General features: G+C 40.3%; 2 protein-coding genes across 5 annotated transcripts in view; one reads left to right on the forward strand and one right to left on the reverse strand.

Moving 5' to 3' along the window:
* LOC109039213 (uncharacterized) overlaps positions 1–6,359 on the forward strand; it is a 289,108-nt gene extending 282,749 nt beyond the window's left edge. For all 4 annotated transcript variants that reach the window (XM_072304393.1, XM_072304394.1, XM_072304392.1 and 1 more), the window contains one exon: positions 5,866–6,359. In XM_072304393.1, coding sequence (XP_072160494.1) covers positions 5,866–6,158 — 293 coding nt within the window. In that variant the 3' untranslated portion in view covers positions 6,159–6,359. The remainder of the gene's footprint in view (positions 1–5,865) is intronic.
* Positions 6,360–13,764: 7,405 nt separating this feature from the next.
* Dnai2 (dynein, axonemal, intermediate chain 2) overlaps positions 13,765–21,617 on the reverse strand; it is a 29,441-nt gene continuing 21,588 nt past the window's right edge. Inside the window, exons 9-11 of the mRNA XM_072304388.1 lie at positions 19,514–19,660; positions 15,695–15,892; positions 13,765–14,577 (exon numbers count right to left, since the gene is read on the reverse strand). Coding sequence (XP_072160489.1) covers positions 14,422–14,577; positions 15,695–15,892; positions 19,514–19,660 — 501 coding nt within the window. The 3' untranslated portion in view covers positions 13,765–14,421. The remainder of the gene's footprint in view (positions 14,578–15,694; positions 15,893–19,513; positions 19,661–21,617) is intronic.

Genomic DNA, 21,617 nt, shown 5'->3' on the forward strand with positions numbered 1-21,617 from the left:
TTTTTTCTTAAAAGAAACCACGCCTTTATTAGTTGAATTTGTTTGTCAAAATTAGTAAGTGAATTCATTAGTATCCTGACAACAGAATTGCGATCTCGAAATTCGAGAAAAATGACGTATGGCTGAAAAAATGGAACAAATCCGTGCGATATATCGCATGTCGCTCTGACACAAAATATAGCGTCGAATCACCTTGATCTATATGTGAAGTACATGACTTGCTATAAATAGTCATGTTCGATTTTTTAATACGGAAGAGCTGTTTAATTGCAATTTCACCTACTAAATTCAAATATCATTATAAAAAAATCAAATGTAAATTTCTAGCCTAAAAATAGTTCAGAGTACATCTCAAATGTGTCCATAATAATTTGCATGAAATGTCGACTTTAGCCATGTCTAGTGAGCTGCCTGAAGGACGAGAACTGCGGGATAATGAGTTAGGTTACATCGGAGGATACATCTAAACTAACTCCGCGGTAGTGCGTGAGGTATCCCATCAATCGAAGGCGCGCTGAGGCGCTCTGAGCGAACTCATAGACATCAAGAGACAGAGAGACGCCATAATAATGAAGTTTCAGATCTTTGCACGACTCGTTCAAGTCAAAGAAGGGAGGATCAACTAAATACTATCTAATCCAATGATACGACTTTTAGTAGTATAAAAATAACTTTATTGAAAGTATGGCATGTGTATAAGAGATTTTGCATAGCAAGACTTTTTAATCCAATTTGCTCGTCTTTTTTCACATTAATGTTGCATAAATGACGTGGCAACTGCTACATGAGCAGTGATGAGGAAACTGTAGATCTTCCGGGTGGAAATAATGCATGCTGTGAATTCACATCCGTCTCGTTACGGCTCACGAAGGCGCATTCAAAGCCAACGAAGAGACAAAGAGATTGGTGAGGCTGCGAACACCTCGAAAGAGAAATTTTTCATACTCCTAAAATTTAATTTAATTATTAGTTTTTCTCTATTTTTAACTGATACCCGCCCCTACGCTGCCGCGCTAAGGAAAAACGCCGTACGAACATTCGAGAGTTGTCAAATTTTCTCGCAGAATATATTTTTGCGAATATACTTTGGCGGCTAGGGGCCGCAGAGCGCCAAAGAGCGCTATTAAAGCGACTTTATACATACATACATATATTTTTGAAGAAAATAAAGAGCATTTTTCTTGAAACTTTCGGACTATTCAGATGAAATTAAGAACTAAATTCTCTGAAAAACCGAAGGAAAAAGTGTCTGTAAATATTTCCGCAAATTTCTGATTTGTCAAAGGAAATTTGGCAACGCCTGGAGTCTCATATGGCGTTCTTCCTTAGCACGGCACACCGTGGATCGAGTCAATCAGAGAGGTCGGACATGTTTTTGACTAAAACTGCAAATTTTGATGTTTATTTCGTCTTATTTAATTCTAATAATTATATTAATAATTCAATATTTTTAAATTTTCTGCACAGTACGAAGCAAAATCCCTACAATTTTTAAAAGAAAATCCGTACAAACGTTCTCTTGAAAAAAGTAAATCGCTCACTTAAAGTTGGCAATGGGTGGCTTGGTTCCTTTCTATTGAGCGCGGTCCAAAATTACAATACAAATGACTCTGTTGAAATGTGGCATTTAAGAGAGAGATAATGCACAGAAAATGCTTCGAAACAATTAAAGCAGGACAAGAAAAGGTGGGGGCGAGGCCAGTGTTCGAAACTCACCTTTGAGTTTCAGGAGCCATGTGGCGCATCAAGCCCGATTTTTAAGCACCAATGAAGATTTTTTAGGGGCCAAATTGACTTTTTGCCTACTTATTACGGCGCATTTAGTGAAAAGTTAGACGCAAGATGTTTTCGTAACAGAACTAGTAAGTAGCTGTAACTTGGGGAGGACAAAAGCACGAAGAATGAAATCGTGAAGAATAGAAGAAGCAAGCTTTCACTTGTAGTGCTGAAAATTCTGAATTTTTCCAATTCAAATAGATTTATTTGTTTTTCTTTCTTTATGTGACTTTCTATGAAAACCCAGATTTTTAGGGGCAGTTTTTAGGGGCCACGTTGGCGCAGAGCCTTCATTTTTTAGGCGCATTTGGCGCGTTGGCGCTTGTAGGTTTCGAACACTGGGCGAGGCTGAAAAAACACAACAATTTTCAAAACACGGGACGAAAATGCCTTGTATTCTAAACTCCTCGAGTGATTTTTTGTCAAGAAATATTCGTCAAAAACATCGGTCGACGTCCGCCCTACGGAAACGGGCACTATTTTTCAAACTCATCCGAGAAGCACTAAAAAATTATGAGTGAAGTGAAGGGAAGTGGCCGAAAACGAAGCAGAGCATTTTTGATCCGACATTGACAGTCCAATACTTTTAACTCTCCCCTACCGAAGCGTCGGCCCACGCCGTAGCGTAAGAGTGGTCGACTCAATGAAACGTTAAAACTTTGAAAGGTCATCAAAGTTTCGACGCATCATTCATCAACATCAATACTTTGACAGCTTGCTCTGATCCTGGTTCTCAGAGGCTTGATGCCTATAAATGAGTGTTGTCCTGCGTTAGTATCATGATAAGAAAAAGGTAACCGCTTGGTTTCCCTATGCAGAGAGGTGCTTTTATGGAAGAGCCAGAGTAAGTGGCTCCTTATTGTAAAATGTAATCCAATTATGGGTCTAAGGGCCAATTTTTGTGAAAAATGCGAGTTTAGCGGATCTGCGGTCGAATGCCGAAATATCCGCATATTTTGCCAAAATCGGCATTCAGACTCATGTTAAGGCCAGTATTTGACCCTAAAAGAGACCGAAAGCGACTCACTTGTGATATATTCCGTCAAAATTTCGACCTTCAATGCGCAAAAAATCGTAGAGTTGATGAAATTTAATTAGGGTGGGCCCAAAAGTGGCCCTTATCGATACCTCTCTTTTGTGTAGACTTCCCATGTACTGCCAAGCGAAGAAAAAACCCCGTATAAAAATTCGATCGTTGCCAAACCTTCAATAAAATTTTTATTTTTAAAGAAAGTTACGCATATTTTTCCTTGAACTTTTCAAATGTTTTAGATCAAATCACGAGAAAAATTCTCTGAAAACTCGGGGTAAAAATATTTGTACATTTCCTAAAAATTCGTAATTTGTCAAAAGGAATTTGGCAACGCATGAGGGCTCATACGGCGTTCTTCCTTAGCACGGTAGTATACAGGCGCACAGTGAACTGAGTCATTGGGAGAGGTCGGACAAAGTTTGGAAACTTTAAACGCTTGTAACACCGTTTATACAAAATTTCAAGGTTTTGAAAGTGGCTCCATTGGTTTTCTCGTGAAATTTTTTACTAGAAGCATCCATTCAAATTTAAAATGTGACAAAATAAACATAAAAATCTGCAGTTTGAGTCCAAAATTTCATGTCCGAATTCTCTAATAATTGACTCATCCACTGTGCGGCGTTACCTAGAAAAAAGAGATGAAAAATGCGTCACGTGATACTCGAACCCCGGAGTAAGAGCGCGTAAGTTCTCGAGGACGAGACATCCAAACAGGAGTGAAACGCAGAGCCGATCAAGGGAGGAAAATAGGTACCGTCGAAGTTGCCAAGTCTAATAGGAAACACCACGTACGCGGGGGAATCTATTCCATTTTCGTGCCCAACTCGACAACGGTGGAGGTAATAGATACCGGGGATGATAGGAGCATGCGAGGGAAAATCTCGAAGACGCAATCCGGCGGAAAGATAACTTTTCCTGTATTAATCCGGCGCCGTGAGCCCGTTATCGAACGGAAACCCTTTGCAGGGATTATTCGGGGATATTTTAACTGTTGAATCTGGCCCGAGCTCGTGACTTCCGCTTCCGGTCGAGGACACACGGTTGCCGACCAATCAAAAAATGTCCGGTGTTTTACCCGTGTCAGAGAGGGATAGGTCCGATTTCTAGTCCAGTGTCCAACTTTTCGTCCGCAGCCGTCCACGAAGATGAAATCTTTGCTCCCGGAAATTGCTTCGAGATAGGCCTTGTATCCACGGGACGTTTTCGCGGGATTTGTCCCCCGGAAAAGTCCACCTTGCGAAGTCGGGAAACTCAGTTATGTAACGGAGCAAAAATCGAGGCAAAATTGGTCTCTTGCAAGGGGCTTTCTTATAAGAATGTTGACCTGAAGGGTCAAAGTAGCAGCAGTACCCCGGACAATACACGGTGTGCCTGAACAAGTTTGAATTGCTTTATCTGCCACAATCAAAAGCTCTTTAAAGTCTTGAGCTACACCGCCGTGCTAAGGAAGAAAGCCGTGCCGTATGAATATTCGAGAGTTGTCACATTTTCTTCGATAAAATGTTTATTTATGAGGAAATTTATGAATATTTTTCCTTGAAATTTTCAGGAACTTTAGGTGAAATTGCGAACAAAATTATCCAGAAAATTGGAGCAAAAATATTCATATGCGTGCCAGGACAAGACATTCGTGTTTTATCAAAAGAAATTTGGTGACGCCTGAAGGTTCTTACGGCGTTTTTTTTAGCACGGCAGTACACTAGTACAGTATCCTTTGAGTCAAGCAAAAAAAATTCTGTTGAACTCCTGGAAAATAAAGGCAATTTTAAAGTGTTTTGGGGCTATACGTGCTAAGGAAAAACGTTGTAGAGTACGTATAAACAGGGAAGGCGCTCTGAGCAACTATTCCACCTCGGAAGTATTGCACAGTATCAGACGAAAATGAAGGCGTTTTAAAGTTCGTAAATTGACTGGTACCGTTCTGCCGTGCTAAGGAAAAACGCCGTATAAACATTCGAAAGTTGCCAAATCCCCTTTCACTAAAATGCTTATTTTTGAGGAAATGCACGCGTTTTAATGTAGTGGTTGTTTTAGCCTTGGTTTTAATTTTGTATTTCACGGAGAAAAAAACTTCGTGCGTGGGACCCGAAGTTTAGGTCATATGGATCTCTGAAGTTTTCGGATTGAGCATCTGAACACTTTAGGTCCAGCTGCTGAGGATTGAATCACACATCTGAAACTTCAGTTCTGACATCTGAAGTACTTCGGTTTTCTTATCCGAAAAACTTCGGTTCTCACATCTGAAGTACTTCAGATGTAAGAACTGGAGTTTCAGGTGTGTGATCCGAACCTCGACAGCTAGACCTGAAGTGTTCAGATGCTCAATCCGAAAACTTCAGAGATCCAAATAACCTAAACTTCGGGTCCCACGCCCGAAGTTTTTTCTCCGTGTGTGTTTAACGGTTGATAGAGGCTCGGGTGACCTGCGGACTGATTATTGAAATTGATGGACAAAGGAGACATAGGGAGTATGGAGCGATCCTATTGGTTGAAATGGGTGGTTCCTATGGACAATTGGACAAAGGGAGAAAATGATAGACTAATTGTCGGGTTTCTCGTGAGTCGCCGTAAGTTAGTCTATTACCTACCTCCGTTGTCCATTGCAACCACCCGCTTTCACCAATAAGATCTCTCCATACCTCTTTTGTCTCCTTTGTCTATAGCTCTGTCGATCAATTTCAATAATCGGCCCGTAGCCGAAACATCCTGCATATTGTGTTCATTATTTTTAGCCTTGTTTCCCACTGATTTTGTGTGTCTTTTTGTCCTACACTGAGAAAAAACTATGGCTTACAAACCTATTAGAGGTAAATATGGAACACCACTAATAGTAGTACCTCTACATATAATAATAGCACATATACCTTAGTTATGGTACGGGGTACCTTAATTAGGTACAGAGACCTTAGTATGGTTCACAGACCGAGAATCATTAGTTTATTTACGACTATTATAGGTGTTCCATATTTACCTCTATTTACCTCTAATAGGTTTATAAACCATAGTTTTTTCTCAGTGTACTATGAGTACTATATCTACGATGACGATTGTTTCAGCGGCGTCGATCCACACCTCGCGGGGGTTCTCCGGGTACCAGCAGCCGTCGTGCGACCCGCCGCTCTCCCGCTTCCGCTTCCTGGGCCCCTCGATCCAGGCGGCGATCCCTTTGACCCTCCTCTGGCTCACGGCCTGCACGCTCAACGTCCTCCTCCTCCTCTTCGCGGTGCGCTCCTTCATCCACAAGCCGGAGCTCACCGTCCTCGCCTCGGTCCTCCTCACCTTCAGCCTCATGACCCTCATCGCCGTCGTCCTCCTCCTCCGCATCGACATCAAGTACGACCCCGACTGACCCGGGATCTGCCCGGAGTCGGCCACCCCGGGCATCAGCCTCATCGGCATCAACCCCGGCGTCTCCCAGGACCGCACCAGCCGCGTCGCCTGGATGATCTAACCCAACCGCATCGCCTGGATGATCTAACCCGACCGCTGTGTTCAATCCGAAGCTAAAATTCATGCTCCAGCTCCCGAACCACGTTTCTCGCCTTCCAAACATGCAACCTCCTGCAGGCCTTGGAGCTTTGCACAATGCTTCGATCAAAGAAGTACACAAAATTTGGACATCTTTTTAAACTGTTTCATAGACTAAGTGTAACGCAAGTACTTCTAGAAGTATCTGAAATATGTTCATTAGAGAAATAACTGTGCAAAATTCTCTGTCAAAATCAGCTCCTATAAAGTAAAATTGGCAAGAAATTCATAGTGCATTCTTCGCTAGTAAGTGCAACAGTCAATACGTGTTCTCGACCTTCCAACATTGCTGATCTCACTGCTGGACTGTTGAAATTTATAGGCTAAGCGATGGACAAGAAGCACAGAGACTATGGAGCGATCCTATTGGTTGAAATGGTGGTTCTCTATAGACTAAGAGAGAACCCCGGGCATCAGCCTCATCGGCATCAACCCCGGCGTCTCCCAGGACCGCACCAGCCGCGTCGCCTGGATGATCTAACCCGACCGCTGTGTTCAATCCGAAGCTAAAATTTCATGCTCCAGCTCCCGAACCACGTTTCTCGCTTTCTGGAGAAGCAGACTTCCTGCGGGCTGATTGTTGCGCATACTATCTCCCCTCCTATTCCTCTTCTTTTTCCCACTTTCCTCCTCCTCCTCCTCCCTCTCTTAGCCTTCTTTCTCCCCTTCTCCTTCTCTTCTCTTTCCTTTCCTCTTTTCCTGCCCTCTCTTTTGCTCCTCCTTTCGCTCCCTCTTTTGCTCTCTAGTCTTCTCTCCTGTCCTTCCTCTCTTGTCCTCTCCTTATCCTTTTACCCCTCTTTCTCCTTCTCCCTTTATTTCTCCTCTCCCTTCTCTGCCTCTTACTCTTTCTCTTTGTCTTTCTATTTTTAATCTCCCCTTTTTTCTCTCTCGTTTTATATTATTTCCTGATTATTTCATTCTACTGAATTTTTCTTCTTTTTATTATATTCTTGTATTCCTTTCTCTCATGTTCCCTCTTCATCTTCACCTTGTATTTATTTTCCATCCTTGCTACTCTCTAATTTCTCCCCCTTCTATTTATTCGTAACTGCAGCAGCCTCCGCGATATAGCATATATATGTAAAAATCTTTCTGTATAAAAACATGCAAGTTCACAGTCGTATTTACTGCTGAGAGCTCTCTTTTTCAATTGAGTGTAATCTCTCTTGTGTGAGGGGGTCTTTGCTCTGTTTTGTTTGATTAAATTGAACTTCCCTCTCTAGAGTGTTATTCTGGGTCTGTAAATAGTGTTCATAGTTTTTTCCAGTCCATGTAAATAGTAATGGCTACAATCAATGCGCACAAGCTTAGGAGAAAATAAGCTGAAAGTGCCCTCTCAGATTCTAAAAATTAGATACCTAAGGAGTCAGCGTAAATTCTTGGAGAGCAGTCATTTCATGACATTTATTGGTTCTGAAATTTACCGAAGACCAAAAAAACAGGGTTTTCCATACTTCCGATAGTGGCAAAATTTTACTGTGTAATAATGTATCCTACAAAATTAGTGTATCATACGTATATGAGTGCCCATATTTAGAATGACACAACGTTCATATGGCGTTGCCAAGATTGTGCGACTTTTCTGTTCCTTCTCTCTTATAAAAAAAGAGTTCTTAACTTTCCACAAATATTCAGGGAAATTTTTTCTTATATCAGGACAGTTTTTAGATAGAAAATTCGTCAAAGGTAAATGTTTTGAATTGAGGAAGAGATACATCGACAGCTGTACAATCTTACCAAAATGAAATGCATTTGTGCCCTTTTCCGAATAGGTCATTTCATAATGATAACAAAGAATTTCAAAATATGAAAATGTTGAGCTTATTCTCATAAACTAGGTATTTGAAGCGCCTAGAATCAAAACCTGCAATCTCCTTTGCGCTGTGTAAAAGTATGGCAATCTATTTTTTATCATAAGAAAGCAGAATTTCCTGAAGGCTTTGAAGAGGATAGGGACTTTGGCGGGTGGGTGTCGCAGAGCGCCAGAGAGCACTATGAAAGCGGCTTTTATGTATGTATAAGAGAGCGGGTGAGTTTCTATTTGCGTGCTTTCTCAAGAATTTACTACATGTTAGCAAGAAAATTATAACAGTATTTTATGCACAAGTCTTCTGGATTACTCCTGTTTAAAAATCAAGAAACATCTACCAAATTTTTAGACATCGGAATGGAGATTGCAATGGCCTGTGTCACACTATCAAAATACTCGATCAAAATGTCACGGTCAAGTGCTGTGATTGGTCCAAGTCATCGAATAAGCCAATCACAACACCTGACCTTGATATTTTGATGCTGGTGGCTAGCTTTGATAGTGTGACACAGGATGATGATACTCGGCGATTCATGTTGAATTGAAAGCCAATTAAATTTAAAACTGCATTTCGTTAGCCGCACAACAAGTCACTCCCAGCAAAAATATTACGTGTTCAGTAAACGAACGTGCTCGGTATGTCTCTCGAGTTTTTTTTATTTCTACTTTCCCCTTTTCTCTTGTGGCAGAGGAACTATTCCCTACGCAATAATTTGACACCTCTGAGTTTATGTTGCATATAGTATTTGTGTTTCTCCTTAGTTTTATTTCTAATGTTTTCCCTTTTTTCTCATGTTAAGTGATTATTCTAAACCTTCTACACGTGCCTATCTTCAATTTCATGTTTGTATCTGTCAAGTCAAACCGTTCCACTTAAATCCAACGAGGAAGAAACACAGTCCGCGGGCTGATTTTTGAAACTGATAGACAAAGCGATAGACAAAAAAGACTTAGCAAAAATTGAGCGACCCTATTGGTGGAAGCGGGTGGTTGCAATGGACAAAGCAGGTTAGTTATGGACTAACTAACGGTAACCCACTAACTATTGCGTTTTGTCCATCATTTTCTCCCTCAGTCTATACAACAACCACCCGTTTCAACCAATAGAATCGTTCCATTTCCCTTTCTCTTCTTTTTCATCGTTCTGTGTATCGATATTAATTATCAGCCCGGCTCTTACACGTACCTGAAGGGAAAATGTCGATGATGTGCGTCATCGAGAAGTCGCGGCCGTCAGAATGTCATGAAATTCGAATACATATAATTCTGCTTACGTACTTACTTTTATACGCCAAAAAACTAACCTGTATATTTGTAAAAATCTGCATCACCTTTTATTTTGCTAAAGAATTGTGATACTTACTCTAAAATGTGTAAAATGTTTGATTTTTGAGTGTTGTAAATAAAGTAATTACATGTACAGCTCTAACTTGAATTAATTTTGTTTTTGACAGGTCCTTTAAGCATCTTCACTTATAAGAGTTTAATTCACGTATTCCCCTCGGTAAAAATTGGCGATAAGAGCTGCGTTTTAAAATACCATAGTCATTCTTATAGCCGGCTAAAGAAGGCTAGAGAAAATCATATAGCTGGCTGTAGAATGCGGAGAAAATCATACGGCCGGGCTATACGAAGCGATATAAAAAACAAGCAGTGAACTCCAACACAATGTGTTGATAAGGCGCGTCATTAACTCACACATATCAACCCCTTTAGTTTTCATTTACAGAGATTTCAAAATAGGCAAGTAGCACAACAAGAGAATTCATACGATCCAACTCTTCGACGACGCACTTTGACGAGACCGTGTATTGTGAATGTAGAAAGCCATTCGAACGAGTTTAAGTTTTTTGATCTGCCCCCAGCAATATCTTATCAGATTCTTAAAGAAAAGTGCTACGGAATAATTTAAGCGAAGAAAGGAAAAATTCTGTCGAACTCCTGAAAGATACAGTCGATTTAAAGGTATTTTTGGGGCTAAAATATCCAAATCACCGGTACCTATTATAAATCCCGATATATTATTGAAAAGAAATTGACTCGATATAAATGTAATTGCATTAAATATGTCTTGATTTTGTTATTTTAAACGTATTTCCATGCAAAGAAGTTCAACCATGTCCATGCTTTATTCATTCATGAATTGAAAGTAAGCAATCTACATCCCGAAAATCTACCGATTTGCCGTAAAAAATTGCAGAAACTTGATATACCAGGTCGATGCACTCACTCGTTGAATTTACCAACCAATTTCGTGGGTGCAAATATATAAAAATCAATATGCTATAGTCATTTTGGGTGCATTTATTTTTCATGAAACAATAATAATTTCAATCCCGAAAAACCATCAATTTTCCGTATAAAATCGAAAAAATCGAGATGTGTCGACTCCCTGACGTGAAAATTAGATTCTACGTGTAAAAATACTTACACATGGATATGCTGAACAGAAACCATGTGTGGACACAGTTAGGATACATAGCCCCAGAATACTTTTAAAGCGCCTTTACTTTCCAGAATCTTGACGGAATTTTTTTTTGGCTTAAACGACTCAAGAGACACTGTAGTTAAAAAATATAAAGAATTTTCGATTTTGACACAAAAAAAAAATGTTCGTTCAGGCACACCATGTATTGTATGGTGTATTGCGCTGGTATTCAATCCTTGCCTTCAGATCAAAATTCTTACAAGGAAGCCCCTTGCAAGAGGCGAATTTTTTGTAATTTCTCCCAATTTTTTCTCCGTTATATAGTTGAATTGCTTGCCAAATTCTGAGGTCAATTATATTTAATTGTAATTTATACATTTCTTTTTTCCCCTTCATTTTATTTTTTGTTTGGAGAAGTTTCGTTGATTTCTTCGGATTTCGAATACTGTAACTTCTCTTCTATTCGGCCGATTTTTATGAATGAGACCTCTTTCAATTCGTCTTTGAACGGAGAGTAAGGAAAAAATTGCTAAGTACTCGCGAAACAATTTTTTCGAAAATTTGATGGATCCCAGCGTGACGGTGAAATGGGTAATCGAGTGAAAGTAATTAGGTCTGACTGTGACGAGGACCGCGAGGGTCGCCTTTTGTTCTTCAGCTGGGAAGCGACGCGGCGAACCGAGCCAGGACCGGGACACTACCTGGGTTTTGTGCCTGCCTGTGCACTGTTTTGGCCTGATAGGGGAGTGAATTTCTGTATGGGCCACGGTTAGCACATGGTCTAATGAGTCTCGAGGCTCATCACAGATTGCACTTACCACTATCCTGCTGGCCCCGGCTATCAGAGCAAGGGTACCAAATTTTGAAAATCATAACAGGGTTGTGGAGATCTGTCAAAGCAACGTTTTAAACAAAACGAAGAAGTGAAATTCTCATTCAACGAGTGCCGACCTGATCAGCCATCCTCGAATCAGTTCGCTTGCTTCTGCTTATATATGCATATTTTAAATCAGCGCGCCCCATTCTAAGGTTTTTTTAAAAAAAACCAAGTAACGTAGACTCTTGGTATTCATTACACATAAACTAGAGAGCCCCAGAATGAGAAACAACTTTAAATCATAATTATTGACGGATAAATAAACTTTTTACACGCTTTGGAAAATCTCAGAAGTTCGCGGTAGTCACTTTTCGGTAAGGAACTAAGGGACTCGGTTATTGTATCGAGTGGGGGGTCGAAACGATCGCAAAGGCGGTATACTACGTATACGCGCCAATAGTTTCTATTACCTGGCTTTACACTTTATCGCCTGGCTGTTGCTTTTTCGCCATCGATTATAAAAGGCAATAAGAAATTGTATAGAAATTCGTGTGCTTTGGAAATCATTAAATTTGATACGGAACCACCTTAATATTTACAAAACACACGTTATATTTTCCTTTAATACATATTTTTTTTCATCAATTAAAACGAGAATAATCCATACAGGATGTGCAAACATTTCAAGATCATGAGTTGAATAACGCTGACTCCGCCGGATTAAATATTAGAGCCTAACACAGAGCGCGCGGAGCGGTGACGCATTGGCGCCTACAAACCTAACAGGGATATTTCACGCATTGCGCAACGCGTGAAGTATCCCTGTTAGGTTTGTAGGCTGCCCTCCTGCCGCACCGCAGCGTGCCACGGTGCTTGAAGCAACTATTTTACACCAGAGGTATTTCACAGTATCATACGAAACTGAAGGTGCTCTAATATATTAGGAATGGCAGGCATCCATCAAAAGTACGGAGCTTTCCTCGCAAAATAAATCAAGATACTACGACTACGGCCCAAAAAGAGAGCAGTGATCTGAGAGCTCACTAAGTCCTAGCATCCGTAATTAGTGACGTTTAGTATACACTTTATCGTCTGGCTGTTAGTTGCTTAATCGCCATCGGCTATGAAAGGCTATAAGAAATTGTGTAGCCGGCTATAGAAGCTATTGGAAATCTTACAGCCGGCCGTAGGTGCGTAGGTCTATGGTATTTTGGAACACAGCTTCTACTGCCAATTTTTACCAGGGTCCTTAACTAACGCAATGATCAAAGGAAGTGCAAAAATGAAAATACAAAACTTCATTCTCCCGCTCTACTCCAACCTTATAAATTTTGTATTGGGAACAATGTGAATCCATCGACATCATGCTCAGAAACATTTCCGGACTGACTACTTACTGGTATGTAGCTTAATCGACAAAAGACACTCGTTGAATCATCGTTAAACGAAAGAATATCGGGTCATTAGATAACAGGAATGTATTTTGACAAATACTTGGAAAAAAAATAACGTAAATGTTATTCAAGATGTACATTTACTTACGGCCCTTTCTGCAATTTTGTTGAAAGGATTATATCATTTATTATAGGGACCACAGGCTTTTCAATGCTGCAAGTTTCATCTTCAGTGGCACGAAGATTAACCACATTCGTTTAATTTCAGGCAGAATACCTGTCAAAAACGGTCGAATGGGGGCCCTTGATATTCCAATGGGTCTTCATGGGGATTTTATAGGAACCCTTTGAAACCCATGGGCTCCTATGGGTTGAATGAAGAAATCATAGGTACAGTGCATAGAGTCGGAATATAAGTGGGAGAGCTGGCATGGTGCCACTTTTAAGAATTTTCCAGATCCCGAATTCCGAGACTCCTGTGTCACGCCGGGTCACTTTTTCGATACATAATCGATTGTTTTCGATACATGGGGACCCGGCCATCCTATGTAAACAAAGAAGATAGGAATTACCAAGTTTTCCACACCGCCATTTTGGATAAAAAATGTATCGAAAAAGTGACTGAAGCTCGGCGCACACCGGGCTCGGAACTCGTCGACCAGAACATGGCGCCAGCTCTCCTCTTCACCTTACGACTCTGTGTACTCTACGGAAGAGACCGACAGGAATCCATAGGACAACCGGTGTGGCCTAAAAGCCTAGAGGATTCCATAAGGCTCCCTCAGGGTTTTCATGGAAACCCTGAGGTTCAGGTTCAGGTTTTCTGGGTTCAGGTTTCCATGCATGGAAACCTGAACCCGTTCCTACGGAACTATCTCGACATGGGTACATCAATAACACTCTGATTATTTTTATTGTTTGAAATCAGAATTTATAGACCAGATTATGCATAAATATTGCTATTTCATGGTAAAAAAAATTCAAATTTTATTTGCCGTGAATCCCAAATTTATTTAATATTTTCGTTGCACCGTGCTACTTGGGTTTCAGGATCATCATACAAGTGGCGAGGCGTGAATGATCGATTATCGATATTTCCCCGTTTGAAACTATGATAAAGACTCGATTATTAGGCAGGGTTGCCACAGTCAGGGAATACCGGGAAAATCGGGACATGTCAGGGAATTTTAAAAAGTCAGGGAAAAACCGGGAAATGTTAGGGAAAATGACGAATGTGCCGGGGAAAAATTTGTTACATCACCTTTAAGTGCTTTCTAGAATGGGTTTGAGGTTTTGAAGAACAAATTTTGCATGGAAACTATTTTCAATTATGTCTTTTTAACCACCTGTCATATCTTAAATCGTCAAAGAATTTCACCAAAATGTGTCAGGGAAATGTCAGGGAATTTCATTTTCTAAATTCTGTGGCAACCCTGTTATCGATATTTCCCCTTTCGAAACTATGACAAAGAATCGATTATTAAGGTGCTCGTTGCGAAAACCCTGTAAATCGATCCTTATTCATAGTTTTATATGGCAGATCAATCGATATATCGCAAATCACCACTACATCATATCGTACGGACAAGGAGGATGCGTCTTTATCTGCGGCTGAAAGCGAAGGCTGTCAGAGGTTTATTCTTTGCCTTTGGTCTCGTCATCTGCCTCCTGCTTCGCTGCTTTAGATTCCTTGCTCTCTTTCTCTTTGATCCCTTTCTTTTCATCCTTCCCGACTGTGCTGTGTAGTGCACTCGCCAGTTTCTCCGCGTATTCATCTTGCATCTCTTTTTGCTGAAACATCATGAACATCAGGATTTTTTTCCCTCGCAAAATCTAGAGGAGTACACGATAGCAATAACTTCAGTGAAAAGGTGGTTTCACGATAACTGGAATAGTTTTGTCGCCGTAACATACAACACATTTTTCGGTCATATTTTTTCAGTAGTAATGATAATCACTCGAATTTTTTTGCATTGATCTACATCGGGTTAAGTGTTATGACGCTTTTCAAAGATTTATCGCTCTAATTTTTAATTTTAATATATGAATGGCCGAAAATGTGCTGTCTGTTACGCTGACTTTTTACCGCATAACAGACAGCACATTTTCGGAATTTTCATAAAAATAATTGAAATGTAGAGCAATAAATCGTTAGAGAGCGTTGTAATACGTAACCTTTTGAAGATTAATGCGAAAAAATTCGAGTAATTATCACTTCCATTGTTTTCCAACAGATGCTCTTTTGCGCACATAAAACGCCTTCAGAGAGTCGAGTATATAATGAGCTAAAAAAAAGCACGCACAACATACTCGGAACAACAATTGCTGCGAATGCATCTGAAGGCGAATTGAAAACAACCGTGTAATACACGTTAAAAAAACATTTTAGCTCTTTAATTAATGTTGTTACCAATAAATAGTCATATTTTATGACTTGTCATGGGGGATTCTCAAAAAACTTTTCAACACTAACTAAAGCATAAACTAACTCTGAAATGCAAAGTAAATTGTAATGCGCAGCAAATTTTCAGTTCGGGGCAGACTTTTACTCAGGATTCAATCAACTTTGAAGTCCATGTTAAAAAGAAAACCGACAGCTACAAATGCTGTATATAACACAAAGGATCCCCTATCGGCCCCTGCAAACCTTTTTGGGTACATTTTTGTCGCTATTTTCTTTTGCTTCAAGAGCATTGTGGTGTTGGCGCTTCAGACTTGGCGGGAAGTTTTTGAAATTTGTAGAGGGGTTTATTTTATTTTGCAGTCTCCTGTGAACGAGCATCAATGAATATAAAAAAAAAAAACCACTGCTGTATCTAGTTAAATAATTTAGATTCCATCTATTCAGACGATTCTGTACGTTGATGAGGGTATTTAATTTAGTGGTTGTTCCGGACTGTATCCTTACCTCAGCGAGAATCGCAAAGAATTCTTCTTCAGCCTGGATGACAAGCTGATCATCCTTGTTGATTTGGATGTGAGGTTTGGTCTCTTTCAGCAACGCTCCAGCCCCCGCTGCTAACTTGGCAGCAGCCTTCGATTTTAACCTTTGTTCTCTCAGCTTTGCCTCGATTATCTTCTCTCTTCGACTCTCCCGATCAAACATCTGAGATTTCAGAAAATGTTGATCTCAATCATGTCTGATAGTCAACAATACTAGCATCATGTATACTGCCGTGCCATGGAAAAACGCCGTATGAACATACCAGAGTTACCAAATTTGCTACGATAAAACGTTTATTTTTCAAGGAAGTTATCAATAATTTTCCTTGAAATTTTGACGCTATTTGTATCAAATTACGAACGAAATTCTCTAAAAAATTGAAAGAAAAATGTTTATAAATATTCCCGAAAATTCGTGATTTATCAAAGGAAATGTAGCAACGCCTAAAGGCTCAGACGGTGTTCTTCCTTAGCACAGCCGTACATTGAACCGATTATTTTCCAAATCACGTAAGCGCAAATCTCTATTTTGTTAGGAGAGGAATTTTCTTTTTTTTTTTCATTGTTCTCTGGTATAATCAATCATTTCCGATTTCAAAATAGCCTTCTAAAAGAACATACATTTTTTGGAATTCGAAGATTGTCAACAAAGCTAAGAAAACGGTCTTCTCTTGTTTTTCTCGCATTCGCAATTTTGACGCTTACGTGATCTGGAAAACAATCGGTTCAATTATTCAAACATTTTTTCTTTTCATTTTTCTGGAGGTTTAGTAGATACAGAACCCGTTTCAGATAACTTTTCTTTTTTGATGTATGCACGGGACATGGAATTTCGTATCCCGTGCTTACAGCAGAAAAGTACCGGTGTACGTACGTAAAAACACACGGAGTGTGTAAAAACACACTCAAAACTTGATCGAAACCATCATTTGAATCAGCTTTTTAAAAACTGCCGTTCGAAAAAATGTAGTAAAAATTAGGAACAATTGCCTTTACTCTCATTAGGCTAGGTAAAATTGACCGCGTCAATCTCAAATTGGACTAATGCGAGGATGAAAACAAGTCTCCCGTAAATATAAGTTTTATAAGATGTCTGTTTGATATCAGTCTCTTAGTTTGATCAAACTTTAACGGTGACGTCAGAATATCCAATGAATCAAGAATCAGTCGGAAGTTGGAGTGTTCGAGGAGAAGATATGGTTTTTTGCCAAGCAAGCATCTATTTTAACTCGGGCGTTGCAGGGCCAGATTTACCTACTTGCCGCTCATGGGCCGCCTGTAGTTTTGCCACCTCCTTCTCATTCGTTTTGATACATCAATAAAAACCATCAAGTGAACGTGCCGGAGGGAAAGGGATGCGTAAGACGCGTTTACTCGTGTTGGACACATTTTTTGGCGAAAGCCCTGTCAACAGTACTAGCAAAAGTTCACGGAACTTCGCGCGAAAGTCAAGTTCCGTAAACCTATTTCTGTGTGGACAACGCCTTCCATTTATAAGTATTGAACGAAAAAATCATGGAAGAACAAACATGAATGCGTGGTTTAATAACTTAACTTTTGCCGCCGCGCTGACCGCACTGTGTTTGACGCTATGCGTGAAGTATTCATGCAGTCTTGTAGGCGCTAATATGTGTTACATGTCGACCGCCGCGCCGCGCCGTGCCGAGGGCTTGTCCTTTTCATCTCAAGTCCTCGTCATCATTCCTCTCTGCGCTGAGCTCCAGGCCAAATTGCGTGCTTTAGTTCCTCTCTTATCTCGACTAATTAAAGACGCTGTCTCTTTTATCACCGAAAAACGATAAAATTAGAAATTACTATACTCTCAGGAAAGAAAGACTTTGTCCCGTTTTCTCATTGATAATTTTTTTTTCTGAATCCGATTTTTTTTATACCTACATTTAAAAAATTGCAAAATTTGCCGCAATAGGCCGCGGCCCATGTGGCCACACCCTTAATCCGGCCCTGTTTACAATCTCAATTCATACGAAAAAACGAGATTTGACGACAAAAAAAGTTTGCCACGTGCCGGAGGGAAAGGGAATGCGTAAGACGCGTTTACTCGTGTTGGACACATTTTTTGGCGAAAGCCCTGTCAACAGTACTAGCAAAAGTTCACGGAACTTCGCGCGAAAGTCAAGTTCCGTAAACCTATTTCTGTGTGGACAACGCCTTCCATTTATAAGTATTGAACGAAAAAATCATGGAAGAACAAACATGAATGCGTGGTTTAATAAACTTAACTTTTGCCGCCGCGCTGACCGCACTGTGTTTGACGCTATGCGTGAAGTATTCATGCAGTCTTGTAGGCGCTAATATGTGTTACATGTCGACCGCCGCGCCGCGCCGTGCCGAGGGCTTGTCCTTTTCATCTCAAGTCCTCGTCATCATTCCTCTCTGCGCTGAGCTCCAGGCCAAATTGCGTGCTTTAGTTCCTCTCTTATCTCGACTAATTAAAGACGCTGTCTCTTTTATCACCGAAAAACGATAAAATTAGAAATTACTATACTCTCAGGAAAGAAAGACTTTGTCCCGTTTTCTCATTGATAATTTTTTTTTCTGAATCCGATTTTTTTATACCTACATTTAAAAAATTGCAAAATTTGCCGCAATAGGCCGCGGCCCATGTGGCCACACCCTTAATCCGGCCCTGTTTACAATCTCAATTCATACGAAAAAACGAGATTTGACGACAAAAAAAGTTTGCCACGTGCCGGAGGGAAAGGGAATGCGTAAGACGCGTTTACTCGTGTTGGACACATTTTTTGGCGAAAGCCCTGTCAACAGTACTAGCAAAAGTTCACGGAACTTCGCGCGAAAGTCAAGTTCCGTAAACCTATTTCTGTGTGGACAACGCCTTCCATTTATAAGTATTGAACGAAAAAATCATGGAAGAACAAACATGAATGCGTGGTTTAATAATCTTAACTTTTGCCGCCGCGCTGCCGCACTGTGTTTGGCGCAATGCGTGAAGTATTCCTGCAGTCTTGTAGGCGCTATGCATTTCTCGCCGACCGCTGCTGACCGCACTGTGTTCGACGCAATGCGTGAAGTATTCATGCAGTCTTGTAGGCGCTAATATGTGTTACATGCCGACCGCCGCGCCGAGGGCTTCTCCTTTTCATCCCAAGTCCTCGTCAGCATTGCTCTCTGTACCGCGCCGTTCCAGGCCAAATTGCATGTTGAGTTTCTCTCTTAACTCGACTAATTAAAGGTGCTGTCTCTTGTATCATCGAAAGACGGCAAAATTAGAAATTACTATACTGTCAAGAAATGAGAGATTTTGTCGCCTTTTCTCGTTTGTAATTTTTTTTTCTGAATCCGATTTTTTTTATACATACTGTCGAAAAGATTGCAAAATTTACCGCCCCCTTTTGCCGCCATGGGCCGCGGCCCATGTAACTACCCCCTAGATCTGGCCCTGGGGCGTTATGTTGTGAAGTATGACAGACTTTTGAAGGCGTTCTTAGCAGCCGAGGTCCGGTCACCAACTTTCACTAATTTTAGTCCCATTGATCTCTAGCCATCAGACTACTTAGTGAAATAATGAGACCAGGTGGATATATCTGAGAGTCTTGTATATTTTTTTTGTGACCAGGGGGTTATGCCCTGGCCGTTTCGTGGTCCAACCCCTGAGCGCCCCCCTGAACATTAGGGTTACTCTTCTAATTTTATATTTAGAATAAGATTTCGAGCAAATTGAGACTTGAAATCGTGAGAGTAATAACTAAGTGACTGCGCTAACTCGTAGTTTAAACGATCCATTTACTAATGAAAGTATACTCACCGCTGTCAGAAGAACTTTGTCATTTTTGGCAGGAATGGCGAGACTGTCAGAAAACTCAACGAGGTAGGTCGTGCCCACAGAATTTCCCACGGCAACGAGAGATCCGTTTTCGTGGCATCGTAATGAATACAAAGCTTCATCGCAAACCTGAAAATACATTTTGTATAATTGTCTCATTCAGGAGATCAGTACGAATAGCTTTGAACGACAAAGAGTGAGAAGATGAAAAGCGGACATACCAAAAAGAACACGGAACAGAAAAAATGCTATATAGACCGCGTTAAGCAGAAAGGAACCAAGCCACATTAGCTATTGCCAAATTTAATTAGATAATATAATTTTTTACATGAAAACAGTTGTGTGAATTTTTGTGCAAATTTCAGTGAATTTTCTGCATGAAGTTTGAAGCAAATTCCTCCAAATTTGCAAAGGAATCCGCACGAACGTTCTCTTATAAAAAATTAAATTGCCCGGGTAAATATGGCAATAGCGAATGTGGCTTGGTTCCTTTCAGCTAAACGCGGCCCATATACAAGTTATACCCGGAATACTCGTATAGCATACTTCGGTCGCATCAATGATGGTTATAAAAATAATTAGCGATGTTTAAATCGATGTTGTAAGACCTTAATAAATTAAAATCGATTTCAGCGGCAATCCCTGCAGAATAGCAACCTGCAACACTGAGTTCCGTTTTTTGCACATGTGTAAAGCAATCAATATCTATCGACAATTGCTAACGCGTCTATAAGCAATTAACTTACCATAGATGTAAACGGAAGAAGTGCAGTGTTACCAACTGGCAAGAGTCGCCTCTAATCGGTGCCCAATCGTAATTTTAGCGCAAAATCATAAAACATTGTGTTTAAATTCACGCCAGTCTACCAGCCCATTATTAAAAGCTCGAATAGAGACTTCATGACAAAGCCCAATGCCACCTTATCGGAGGAAAATGCCGTGTAACCATTCGATGTTGCCAAATTTCCTTCGTGATAATATTCATTTTTCAGGAAAGTTACAGAATATCTTTAAATATTTTTTTTTTATCAAATCGCAAACATCATGGGCATGTTCCAAACTTTTGCCAGAGCGAAAATAAGGGTTGCTTCCAATGGTAAATGTCTCAAAAATCTTGATGAGCGCATTAACAAAGTCTGAAATGCACTCCTGGATGGAGAGACTCCTCTTACGAAATGTTCACCTGTGCGGTAATGTCGTTTTTGAAGCGTGAAGCTTAAAAAAACGCAAATTTTTAATGCAGATTGTAAAGTTAAGAATACAATTCAGACTTTGCTGGATGAATTCTCCTATCTTTTTTATCTTTTTTTCAATATCACAATTTTTTAGACATTTTCCATAAGAAACAACCCTAATTTTTGCTGTAGCAAAAGTTTGCAACAAGCCCATTTTCTGATAAATTGTAAGGAACGCGTTCGCAAGTTTCCCGGAAAATTCGTGTTTTATCCATGGAAATTTGGCAACGTTCAAATTTATATACGGCGTTTTTCTTCAGTGTGGCAGTATTCCGTTCCCCAGGAATAGGCGCTGATAACAATCAGAATTATTAGATCCTCGGAACCTTCACCAAACCACGGCGCTAATCTGCCATGTCATGAGGAAAAACGCCGTATGAGCATTCGTATGTTGCCAGGCTTCGTGTCAGAAAATATTTATTTTTGAAGAAAGTTCTGAATAATTTGCCTTGAAATTCTCAGACTTTTTAGATCGAATTTCGAAAGAAATCCTCCGAAAAATCGAAGAGAAATATTCATAAATTTTTCCGACGACTCGCGATTTGTAAATGAAAATTTGGCAACTCCTGAAGGCTTGTTCGGCGTTTTTTCTCGGCGCGGCAGTAATCAAGCGTTCCGAAATTGCATTTGCACCGGTGCGCACGAAAAGCCAACGGCCAGGACAATAGCCCTTTCGGAGGCTACGCGGGTCCCATGCCTCCGCGTTTTAATCCCTGTTTCCGATGTTTTCAGCCGATCCTACTCACGCTTCAGCTATTCAATTGGACGCATTTCTGACAAACAAAACTATGTGCATTATGACGTGAGCCCTGTTATGCATGCATTCTTATGGGTCTCAGGGCTCATGTCTT

Source organism: Bemisia tabaci, chromosome 9 (assembly GCF_918797505.1).
Source record: "Bemisia tabaci chromosome 9, PGI_BMITA_v3".
Classification (NCBI taxonomy): domain Eukaryota; kingdom Metazoa; phylum Arthropoda; class Insecta; order Hemiptera; family Aleyrodidae; genus Bemisia; species Bemisia tabaci.